This window comes from Taeniopygia guttata, chromosome 1A (assembly GCF_048771995.1).
Source record: "Taeniopygia guttata chromosome 1A, bTaeGut7.mat, whole genome shotgun sequence".
NCBI lineage: Eukaryota > Metazoa > Chordata > Aves > Passeriformes > Estrildidae > Taeniopygia > Taeniopygia guttata.
Window position 1 is genome coordinate 10,527,176 of NC_133025.1, and position 13,011 is coordinate 10,540,186.

Consider the following 13,011-nt stretch of genomic DNA (forward strand, 5'->3'; position numbering starts at 1 on the left):
TAATCAAAACACAATTATCTTTCAGTAACTGAAGATGTTTTTCATCTTCCTATGAAAGTAGTTAATTAATTGGAGTTATGTATCATATTTATCAATGCACATTATATTCTGATAAGTGTTCTTTCAGTCATTAGTTCTCTACTAGACAGGTATGAATCCTAGGACTTCAACGTTTGCCTGCTATTAAAAATGGTTGTCCAAGTAATTAAAAAAAAATAAAATTGCCTTCAGCTAAATATGTGTTTTGCAGAAGGTGCATACTTTAGGCACACTTGGTGCATTTTTTTTTTAATAGAGCACATATACAGAAATTTTTCTGTTTTGAGAGTTTTGTTTTATAAAACATCAGTATATATAAATATATATATATATATACATATATATATATATATATATATCAGTATACATTTGTATAAGACATTTACTGTTTTCCATGGGGAATGAGTGAGCAAAAAACTTTGCTTTTAAAAAACCTTTTCCAACAGTGACAAGCTATATTGTCCCAGACAAAGTTTGGAACTGAGAACTGTGGGCTCAGATCGTACATTTATGAATATCATTATAGCAGAGCTCATTTTAATAGAGTCACAAGGAACACAATTCAATCCTAATATTCATGAAGAAATAAAGCATAATTATATGTTAAATATTTTAACAAAGACAAATTGATTATTAAGGTTATATTTTTCCACTCTCAGCTCTTGAGAAATCTCCCTTCTGTAATTACAGAAAAGTAAAACAATCTGACTGGGGCCCAAAATATATTGGCTAAGCAAAGATGGGAAGGCTGAGCTTTCTTGAAGGCAGCAAGTATTACTTATATTGCAGTTGCTTAAGCTATTCCTGTAACAGGCCTGATCCTGCACTGCTGAGATCAAAGGATGTTTTCACTTCACTTTGTAGAAAAAGGTTTTATGTAGAAAAATACCTCTCCTTCTACAGTTCTGTAAGTTTGGTCCAAACCCATAAACAAACAACTGAATGAACAGACACATTTAGGCTTGGCTGAATAATTTTATTTTTCTTTTGAGTAAGCCACACATGATGATGAAGAGCAAAGTAAAATTTGACCTTGAAAATGATAAAAACCTATTCTTAGTGAAGCCCCCTGTTAGGAAAAGGAAGTAAAAGGTTTTTATGTAGTTCTCATTGATCTTGTGGGTTTTCTGTGGTCATAAACTTCAGAATGTATTGAACACATTGATTAATTTAATAAATTATGTTCCTTAAAAAGCAAAGCTGTAAATAATAATATCCATTAAAATAAGAATTAATTAGATGAATGAATAAGAGCGTAGTCTGATTTTTATGAGCTATATCTATCTACTTAATGTGCAAAATAATTGTATTGAAACTGGGAAAAGAAACTTTGTTTTACCTCAGTCATTGTATTATTATCTAGTGTTCTAATGAGGCTTTTTCTTCCCTCTCTGGCCCCATTTGTGCCCAAAGATGTCTTTATTTAGAAAGAATTGCATCTGAGAAGCAAAAAACGTGAGTGAACTACTTAACTGTGCTACTGTTTTTACTATTTCAGAGTTGCAAGAAACTAAGACCTCTGAGTATCACAGGATATCCCACAGCCCCCTGGATTACAGGATATTATTGATGGATGAAGATCAGGATCGGATCTATGTGGGGAGTAAAGATCATATTCTGTCTCTGAATATTAACAATATAAGCCAAGACCCCCTCAGTGTAAGTTCAAGTTTTATTTTGAGAATCTTTGAGATTGCTTTACTCCATGCTTTTCTTTGTAAGACAAAAAAAATAGCACACCTTATGGAATTTTTAGTCCTTGTTCTATGTGTAATGCAGATGAAACTATATGCTGTTCCTCAAACACTGTTTAAAACTGGCTTATTTGCTCATTTTGAAGCAATATTCTGCTTGGCCTGGCCTCACAAGGAAAATCTGTGTGGTTTGACACTTTCCACCTCTCTCCAAGATAAGATGGTTCAGAGATGCACTTTTAGAAGAATCCTCAAGGAAGAAGAAGATACACACTATCATTCTCAGGCCACATAGAAAAAAAAAAAACAAGGACAGCATTGTCCTTAACCTTATACTACATTTTTTTAATGTTTTGTGCTCTGGCCCCGAATCACTGAACTATTTTCCAATCTCCTGTTATGTCTGTGTCAACTTTTGCCCTTCAGTTGGGTAGCTGAGACACTTTATTTGGGGTTTTTGGGCACCATGACACACATCTGTCCCTTGACACCCCCTATTTTCTGGCTTCTCTCACTTACTGAGATGGTGTTTCCCAAGGACTTTGTGTTCCCTCACCAAAAAGTAGTAAGCAACCTCTGTGTTAAAATAATAATATTATCAAATGCTTACAGATTCCTTTCTTGTCTCCAAAGCCAGTTGAAATTCAGCCTCTCTGCTTTTGAAATAGGTGAGCTGCAGAAGTTCTTGTGTGCCCAGAAGCTTGTCTGTTGAGCTATTACCTGTCTACAGACTTTGTCTTGCCTGTGTTTAGACAGTCACAGCTACTGCCCTGCCACCATAAAGACCTTGTTCCACCAAATCCATCCGGTCCTTTCATCTGTGGGCTTTATTACTGTATCTCAGAAGGGCTGAGAGGCAGCGATACCTGGCTTGCAGCAGGGAAGATAAATGCCTTCCTTAAGAGACAAGGCTTTTAATGTGTCAGGGGAGAGAGAGGGGCCCTGTCAGAGAGTGATTGAGCACAGTTAAATTGGGCTTTGCTCTGAATCACCCTCTGGACATGCCTATCCACCTGAATTAATTGTTCAGGGAGCCCAGGGAGGTTCATTCTAACTTACACATTTAAATTAAATGCCTCTCTTTCAGTGGTGTGAATGCATCATTCCCTCCTCCTAATGGTACCCAAATCTCCCTCTGAAATGGGGCTGCCTTCTAGGATCCAAAATACCTTCTGTGACCTTTTTGCTAATTTCCATCTCACAGTGATCCAGCCTTCCTGCTCTGGCAGGAGCTGTGCCCCAGCATGGCACTGTCCCTCCTGTCCTTGGCAGGTTGGGTTAATCCTGTGCTGAGTTTGGTTACATAGGAGGGCATCTGTTGCATGAAATATTTTCTGCACTATAAACCTGTGAAGCATTTCAACAGCTTAAGTAGGCCTGGAGAATAAAGAATAAAAAAAAATTAACAGAAACGAAAAACACACAAAAGCTTTCTGGCAGTGAATGTGATCACCCAGTATTAGGCTGAGAATGAATCTGCAATTCCAGAGTCTTTCCATTTGTTTATTTAACGACAGATTCACATTGCTGATCTTATATATCTGTAGAAATCCTATATACATATACATTCAAATCCATAATTCTGCATATGTATATGTGTACATGTATACACAGAGCTCTTTTCATTATATTGTTTATATTATCTTGAGGCTAAATGTTATCAGGCTCTGTCACTAGATTTCTGGGGATAAATTTGTAATGGATGTCTTTCCAATTTCAAAATAAAAATAAATAATGGAAGAAGCTCAATATATTTACAATTTGAGATAAACAGATAAACACTAAGAGGCTGAGGTATTTCTTGAAAATCTGTCTGAAAGAAATCAATGGGAAATCTTGAGATTTCAGGTAGGTTTTTTCTGTAATCTAGTCAAACCTTTGATGATAAAATTTAAAAAATTAAAAAAGAACCTTTCTTTCAATATTTTAGTCTTCTTATTTCTACTGTGAATAATTTCTACACGTTCAATAAAAGTAAAAAAGTAAAGTTGGGTAGTAATTTAGGAAATAGTGAAAATAAAAAAGAAAATCTGTCTTATTTAGAAAAGAAAATCTTGATAAATTGATTAATTTGCCTTAAAAATTTGTAATAAGCTTAATATATATCAGCCAAAGACCTGGACTTCGATTTTGTTTAGTGCATTCTAAGACCAAGATAGTTTTATTTATCAACAAAAATCCTTTTTTTCTTATAATCAAAGTGTAAATTATATCTAGATGTTAATCTATTAGTGTAATTACTCTATTAATCTATTAGCAGTGAAATTAATTTTTTTAAATTATGTAAAAAATATACAGCTTGAACAATACTTCTTTCCTTACAGATTTTCTGGCCAGCCTCAGCAAATAAGGTTGAAGAGTGCAAAATGGCTGGCAAGGATCCTACAGTAAGTAATAATCCACATGCACATATACACACAAATTAGGTACTTGGCTATAAAGTGACAGCACCTTGAGTGCAGCCAAAGCAAAATGAAAGAAGTGTTTGATTTTCTTTTGAAATGCTTTGCAAGCCAATCTATAAAGTGAAATTCTGGAAAATCAGGCGATGTAAACTCTGCACCTCCAGAATGCACCTCCAGACTCTGACAGATGGGAGAAGATATGCAGTGTCCATTTCCTCGCCTTTTTTGGTTGTTACTGATCTAACTAGGTAATAGTGCTTTTCCAGATATGTCCTGGGGTGATGCTGCACAGCCTGTTGAGCTGCTCTTTGCAGTGTGGAAGTTCTCTGGCTGGCTGCACCCCCCAGGAGCACACTGTGAGGGTGGGTGGTACCCACTGCCTGCAGTCTGAAAACCCCAGTTGTGCACCAGTTTTCAAATAATATTGTATGGTGCTGGCTCCTGCTGAACCAAAAATGTGAATGCCTTTAAAAGTAAATAAGCCTGTGCAGTCTGCTAAACAAGGATAAACTCTACGGATTTTCATGAAGATGACTGATGGCACAGTTTCCAGCCCTGTGCTCACAAAACATATGCAATTCTCACTGTCTGGAATGGGGTTTGGATGATTGAATATGAAAGCAGTTCTGGGATGTGGGTAAGAAAAATATTCATTAAAAAAATCTGTTTTCAACCTAAAGTGCATTAACACTTGGTCACAGTAAAAAATGAAAGAGTTAGATACCAAAGGGAAGGAAAAAACTGTAAATCCAATACTGTGAACCATGTGGCCCTTAACATTCTGGTTTAATTTTCATGCTGATTTGAAGATGTTTGTCTTCCATACAAAGCAACAATTGACTGCAAACCTCAGTTTAAAGTTCTGGAAAGAAATTGTTTATACAGATAGCAAAATCTGATATTTAGACTTGCTTTCTTTTTAATTATCTCCATTTGTGTTGAACAAATCAGGGGGAAGAAGAGACTGTTTCAGAGTTGTCCTTAAGGAAACAGGTTATGCCTTGATTACCCATAGTGGTCTTGCTTCTTCTCATGCAAGAGAAACATGTGAATGAAAATTGGATTGCTGTGTGGAAGTGGGAACACTACATGGAGTCCTCTATAACTCATCTGTGGTGCTCAGTCAGAGAGAGCCCAGTTCCCAGGGCAGAATGACATGAAAAGAAACAGCTGTCCAAAGCCAGAGACCAACAAACTCAGTAGCTGTTTTCATGATGCTATTAAAATTACATGTCATGTCTATTCTGTAGAGCTCCCAGCATCTCCTGACATTTTCCACTGTGGAGTGACTGTTCTCTGTGTTTCCTGCAGCACGGCTGTGGGAACTTTGTGCGCGTGATCCAGTCGTACAACCGCACCCACCTGTACGTCTGCGGCAGCGGCGCCTTCAGCCCCGTCTGCGTCTACGTCAACAGGGGACGCAGGTCTGAGGTAACTCTCTTTGCATTCTATCCACTCACTTGGTGGTCCACCTTGCTGGTGTGAAGCAAAATCTCAAGGTTTAGAAAATGCAAGAATCAGTGGTCCCAGTAGAATCAGAGGTTCCTTCACCGATGTTAAATAGCAGAAGAGCAAAGGTCCATAGTTTTCTCACCTGATACCAGCTGGAAGCAAAGCCATGATTAAAAGCCATGCCTCAAATATGATGCCTGTCCAAAATATGATATATTTGTTCAATATATGGACAATATTTGTCATATATATATATATATATATATATATGTCCAATATTTGATGGTTGTCCACAGTCATACGAAATGCTGGGATACATTTGATAGTACTTTTTATTTGACATTGCCTGGTGAATTAATTCCTGCCATTTGGTGTAAAAATGCCCAAGAAATACTTGAAAGGAAATAGCCAGTTAGATGAAAAGTAAAATACAAAGTCCATTATTTATAATTTCCATGTGTTACTGGTTCCCTGGAGAAGCCCTTAATTTGGCTAACTATTCAGGTTAGGTTTGCTGGAATTCAGCTTAACACCATCTAGTTGCAATCCCAGTACAGGAACTCTATCTACTGCACAAGTTTTGCCCCACTAGATGGTGCCCAGATGAAGTTGGTAGGTTTCTCTTCACTGTAAGATCATACTTTTTCTAGGTAGGTCTCCGGTTTTTCTATATTCAGTTTCATTGAGTGTATTTTCAGTATAAGTACCAGATGTTTCAGAAGTATATGGTCCAAGTTTCCTGATCTGAAAGTGAAATGTTTGTTTATGTGCAAATGTAATAGGCAATAAATTAGGCAACCAGAAGGAAAAAGTCAGGCACTTAAGCAGGAGGCAGCACCTCAGTAGCTTTTGGGTCAGATTCATGTCTGCAGGCACAGGGGTGTGCAGTATATTTTCCAGAACAATGTGGAAGCAGATGTGTTGGGAGGGAAGATCAGAGTGTGCTACCTGGAGCTTTGCCATGTGAGGGCAGCTTTAAAAGCTGGGCTGGCTTCTCGGGAAGACACTGAGAAATTCATCACTGATTTAATTAGGAGTGGGATGGGAATTCTGGCCGAGACTCAAGATTGCTGCAGGGGTTGCCAGGGAGGTGATTAGTCAATGTTCCTCCAGGTCAGTTTGCATGGTATGATCTCAGTGACTTTTGGTAGATCCCTACCTGGCTCCAGCTTCCTTAACAGAGCATGCACTCAGAATCACTGCACTTTCAGTACTAATAAATTGTCTAAAAGTAGAGATTATAGGCCTGGATTTAAAAGCAGAAGCAAGCAGAACGCAATAAGTGAATCCACCCTTCTGGCTAAAAAGATTCTGAATTAACTTATTTTGATGCATTATGACACAAGGATCACCTTTCCCCAGCATTATTCTATTTCTTGAAAAATCATTTAAAGCATGAATGGTGATCTCATTTGTCTTTAATTAATGTAATACTCTTTATCATCTTAAGTACTGCTATTGCAGCCCAGAGAAGTTTGAATCTCATTATTTTAGATGGTTTGTAAATGAGATTGGGACAGAGGGGAGGGCAGGAAATGACATCTCCAGATGATGCAAGATGTTAAATTTCTTAAATGAAAAGTAAAGATACATGATTTGGAAAACCAGAACCGGCTGCACTTAGCCTGTCTGTATAGCTGCATGCCTATGATCAATTGATTAAATAAACTGCTGTTTCAGACATCTGGAGTCTGAGACACTTGACTGTAGGCACTTCATGCTCAAAACCATTACTGTACAGGCCAACAATAGCATAACAGTTTAAACCCAAGAATTTCCTTCTGAACTCATTGCATATATCTGTGCATGACTAATTGATAGAGCAGAATGAGGAACTATGTAATGCTGATGGGACTAGTGAAAATTCATTTTTTCCTCTGCTTGTGTCATTTCACCTACAATTTGGTACAGTTTTCCATGCACAAAATGTTGTTTTTGCACGTGCAAAATGAATATTTTACAAAGCACATCTGTTTTTCTCTAGAAGCTACAAAGCCTGACAGAGTCATATCCAGCAATCATAAGAACTGTGCCTGCTTTACTCTTCTGTTTTCAGGATCCCACATAAGCTCACAAAAAGGGGGATTTCATTGATAAGGCAAAATTTTGTCCCTTCCCCTGAAACAGAGGTTATAAAGCAATTAATTTTCTTCTTTGGCACACTTAACACTTTGGTCTTTGGCAATTACCGCCTTAGTCATCCAGATATATTCTAATGTCAACGTAAATGCAAACAGAAGGAAGTGTAATCCCTGTGCGAAATAATTATAGACTAAATAGTAGTTTAATATATATGAAAATCAAGTGTAATCCTGGAGCTAGTTAAGTAGAGGAGTAATGGGCATTTTGAATTGGTAAATAGTGGTTTAATATAGTAAACATGGATTAGAATCAAGCTGCATATAATCTAGAAGTGAAAAAGAAACAACAAAGAAACCACCCAAGATCACATTAGAAACTTCATACTTACATTTTAACAATGTTTAGAGAGTTTATTACTGAAACAATAGATAAGATCTCTGAGATTAAATTAGGCAAAACAGAAGAAGGGGGGAAAGAGAGGGAACAATCATATGAAAACTTCCTGATGCAGCTGTGCATTTGAACTTGGTGTAATCTTCTATTCACTGGTGCCAAATGGCTGCTTCAGGACTTGTGTGGCATCCCCACTCCCCTGTGATTTACATTAACTCTTAAAGGGAATATAAGAAATTGCTGTCCTTTCTCAAATAACTAATTGTTGGCATCTACATCACAGAAGCCTTTCTTTGGAATTTTTGTCAGCTACATTTTTCTTTTGAAATGTTTAAGTTCAGTTATTTGTTGTTGTTGTGGGTTTTTTTTTTTTTTTTTTTCTGGTAATTGTGTCTCTTGGCTTTTTATTGAAGGTTGGAAATTTGTTGTAGGAGCCTAAGAATAAGCTGTTTGGTATCCAGCATGTGGGAGTCAGTGTGTGTTGGGTCAGTTTATCTCTGCCATTACTGGCTGCAGTTTTTAAGGAATGAACTTGGGCCTGAGCCATTTCTTGCTGAGCACACTGTGCTGGTATTGCTGGGACCAAGAAGTGAAGACTTGCACCAGAATGGACAAATTTTCTAAAGATATTCAGATTGTTCGTATTTTAAGCTGTAGTCCAAATACCTTCTACTTTGCTAAATGTATTCCCTGTTCATACAGTGCATAACATATAAACAAATCCCTGTACTATGATTTCTTAAAAAAAAAAATAAAAAAATAGGAGATTTCAGGCTATGGTAAGAGGTATAGATAAATAATTGATCATTGTGGATTTGGAGCTCTACAAGCAATCCAAGAGATGGTATTAAAGAAAATAAGTGTCATTTGGGGGATTTTTTGAGGTCTGAAATCTCAGTAAAGGTCAAATGATTTATGCTATAATCTAATGACAGTTGTCATAAGATTTATTTTATATGTATTATAGTTCTATTAGATTTATTATAATGTCCTAGACAGTTATAAGTACACTAATATATACAGAAAATAAATGATTAATAACTTCAAAGCCACAGAAGCAATCTCCATGGGTATTATTGCAGAGATCAGTCAACCTATCCTTAACAGAGGGAACATTTTTTTGATTCAGTGTCTTGAATTTATAACAAGAGTCTTGGTAATAACCATGTGTCAGTGTTATCTAACAAGATGATGGAATTCTGAATAGAAGAGTTAAACTGCCAACAATACAGTGAAAGTGCCCAGTGGAGCACTGTTAATAGAGCATTGCTAATGCTGCCAACAGCCAGGCATAAAAACTAGCTTAGATGTAATGGTTTCTGACATGGGAAGTGACACACAAATCTCCTTTGCAGGAACAAGTCTTCAAGATCGACTCCAAGTGTGAATCAGGAAAGGGACGCTGTTCTTTCAACCCTAACGTGAATACGGTGTCTGTTATGATCAGTAAGTAAAGACCCTTAGTAAGTAAGGATACTCCAGGGTGCTGGGGTCTAAACCCATATGGTCATGTGTACGGTGGGTTGATGGAATGCCCCAAGGGAGCAGAATTCAGCCTCCCAGGACCAGTGCCTTTTGTCTGGCTGATGGGCACAAGCGGTGGGTCCATCCATGTTTCAAGGATTGTGTGAAGTTTAAGTTGGGTGGACAAATGAAATGCAGGAATAAGTTACTGAAAGGGGAAGAGAGACACAGGAAACAAAAGGTTGTCCCTTTTCCAGATGACACATTTTTTCCCAGGAATAGTTTCAGCTTTTCATTACCCTGTCTAGCATTTATATTTGAATGGTTTCTGACCTTATTCATCCTAAACAGCATTTGTGTCTTATTTAATTATTTTTAAAATCTCAAAGTATCCAGGGAAAGCCTGAAGATTTCAGATGCTTTGAATTTAATTTTTGTTGTCATCACTGCTGTAGAGCCCACCAGCTGTTGTAAAGCTCTTCATTCTTCAACTGGCTTTATACCCAACCAATTTTGCCGTTTCCTTCCATCTGAAAGGCCAGAAAGTGAAATAATAAGGGATTTCTGCTGTGCTTGTTGCGCACCTATGAGAAAACTCAAAGGGGGAATACACTTTGTGCAGCCTAAGTCATCTGTAAAAGATTCTTCTCATTTTTTCAACCAAGAAGAGCTGAAAATATATACTCAGTGTAACCTGACCTTTACAATTGCAGTATGTTCACACACTTCTAGTGTCAAAGCCCTGATTTTTCAATATGTGTCTGCTCCTTGCTGTATTTTTGGCTATGAAGGGAACAGCAGCTGTGCAGACTTTTGAGACTTTCTTAGTGAATAAAACTTACTGCACACTGGTACTGTGTATTTCACCCAAGGCTTACAAGAGAACAACGTGCCATGTTTCTGCCATTCAGCTTCCTCTGAAATCAATTATATCAATTACATATTGTGTGAGATATTTCCTTTAAAGTCTTGTAGATATTAAGGAAAACGTAATACAGTCTGTCCTACATGGCCTTTTCAAAATATAAATATCTTTCTTTTTTTTTTTTTATTTCTCATTGCATATATATTTAGTATGAAGGATAAGTATATCTATTCACAGAGATGTGAACTGAACACCTTTAGAGAACACATAAATGCTATCTAGACATCTCTCTGAACCTTGGCTGCACTTAACACCTTTATCTCAACAGTGATCTAGGGACAGTGTTTACAGACACTCACTGTGTAAAGAAAATGTTTGTTCAAAGTCAGTGATAGATGAGTCCACTGCTACTCATTGCCGTTCTGGTATTATTAAGTGAAGTGACTGTTTCCTCTCCTTGTTCCTACTGGATTTTAAATAGCAACATTAAAGAAAATTGTTTCTGAAGTATTGTTTGTACAGTAAGCTGATTTTTTTTCTACAGTAAATCTGTGGCAGCTTTGTTCATCTTAATAGACTTTTCATTATCTTCCTTGATCTCTGTTATGTAACTAAGGAGACCTTCCCTACAGTTTGACTTCTCTTTTATGGCATAGTCCATCTACAAAGTCTAAATTATTCCACAAAGGACAAATTCCTTTTAAAAAGAGTCCGCAGAATGAGTTTTATACTTTCTGTTGCAAAGTCCAGTCACTTCAAAAACATTAAAATCTAATGAATTAAACCTCAGTATCCATGCCAGAAACATGGAACTTTTTCTAAGTCTCAGCTCATGTTGTAATGAGGGGACTGAGCCAATGTACTGGACTCACCTTTGAGCTTTCTACAGGAGGAATTCCCTCCTGTTGCTTCAGAAGATAGTAAATACCACCAGACCAATTAATTCTTCCACAATAAGAGAACCCTTTTCAAATATAGATGCAATTTCTTGACCATTTTGGGCATCACTGGCCTAGAATACAGCAGGGAAACTGATTCACTGTTCAGAAGAAAGTGGGTGCTATAAAAATAAGTTTGAACTTTTGCAGTTTGCCATCGTACAGAGATGCATTTGCACAAAGCAATGAAAAATGTGCTTTGAAGCAGCTTGGCATTACTAGTGTGCAGGATGCTCTCCCCACCAAGACTACAAGATCTTTATAAAAGCAGACATATCTCAGCAATTCAGTAATTCCCCCCAGTAACAAAGTGAAGTAGAGTGAACTCATTGTGCTGTGCAGACCAAATACTGTGTGGAATTTAAGGATTTTACAAGAAGGAAGTGGAACTGATGGATCTCCTCTGATACATGATTAGCAAATAGACAGTAGGAATGCTTAAGATGTAAGTAATACCACTGATATGTAATAGGATTAAAATTACATAGTATAGTACTATTGCTGAAATGTGTATATGCACAGGACTGTACATAACATTTAGTGAGAACCATAAACCTGATCTCTTTCAGCCAGTTTGTTTCATAATAGGAATAAAGTTCTGATGGATTGAGGTGAGGAGGCAAATATACAAAATCACTTACAAATTTGTCCAGCTCTAACATCATTCTGTCAATACCTGCTCCAGAAGTAAATGCTTCAGCAACATGGAGCAAATGTATTGCTTAAATCCCCTGTGTAGGAATCTTGTCATTGCAGGGAGAGGTGAGAGCAGAAGAGTGGCTGCTGGATGCCCAACCAGGAGTCAGCTCAGGCACCAGTAAGCAGCAGAAAAGCAAAGGCTCCAGAGTTTTGATCCTCTCATGAGCTTCTCAATACTCTTCCATGCTGATTAGGAACACACACAAACACACACACACAGAGCATGAAAATAGCCTCAAGTATTTCTGAGCTTGTGACTCTTGCCAGCTTGACCACACTCCCTGGGTAGTCCAGGACTACAGACAAAAACATCAATCAAAGGACCCAGCTGTACTGGAATCTATTCAGCCACCACTCCCACTCTGAGAGTTAGAGTTTATTTTAGCTACTGTTTTCTACTCTGGGGTTTCATTGTCATTAGTCAGTGGAAATTGCTTGGTTATTCACAGAGTAGAAAATGATAGTATATGTAATTATAATTGTAATTATATATACATATGTTTAGGCACACACACAGACTCGAACAAGCAGAGATAGACATCCTGACTGATGGGCTGAGTTTTAATCCCTGCACAGGGAGTGGGAGCTCACAGTTCTGTTCATGTAGGAGTTGCATGTCTCATTCTGCTCAAGCATAATGATCCTATACTTAGAACCAAGTACACAACAGGCGACAACTGTTGCTCCATGTTACTCTGAGTAAAGTTCAATATATGATTGTCTGGCCTCTGCAATACTGAAGTCAGCTTGAGGCTGCCTGGGGCAGCCATAACAATGCTGCTGGTAAAAATTGGCACTGATCCACTGACTGCAATAGATGTTGTGCCAGTTTACAGCAGCAATAAATTCAACCCAGTCACTTCAACTACTTTCGTAACAAAAAAAAAAAATTCTTTGAAGTGCATACTTACGATATGGAATGAAACACTTTTTGATAACTCTAGCCTTATTCTCCAGTGGTCCTTAGCAGTGCAAATGGG

The 13,011-nt window shown here is 37.5% G+C and overlaps 1 protein-coding gene across 1 annotated transcript in view; it reads left to right on the plus strand.

Annotated features, from left to right (window-relative positions):
- Positions 1-13,011, plus strand: part of SEMA3C (semaphorin 3C) — a 115,951-nt gene that overhangs the window by 62,547 nt on the left and 40,393 nt on the right. The window contains exons 3-6 of the mRNA XM_002187727.7: positions 1,538-1,698; positions 4,058-4,120; positions 5,450-5,569; positions 9,421-9,511. Of these exons, the coding sequence (XP_002187763.1) occupies positions 1,538-1,698; positions 4,058-4,120; positions 5,450-5,569; positions 9,421-9,511 (435 nt within the window). The remainder of the gene's footprint in view (positions 1-1,537; positions 1,699-4,057; positions 4,121-5,449; positions 5,570-9,420; positions 9,512-13,011) is intronic.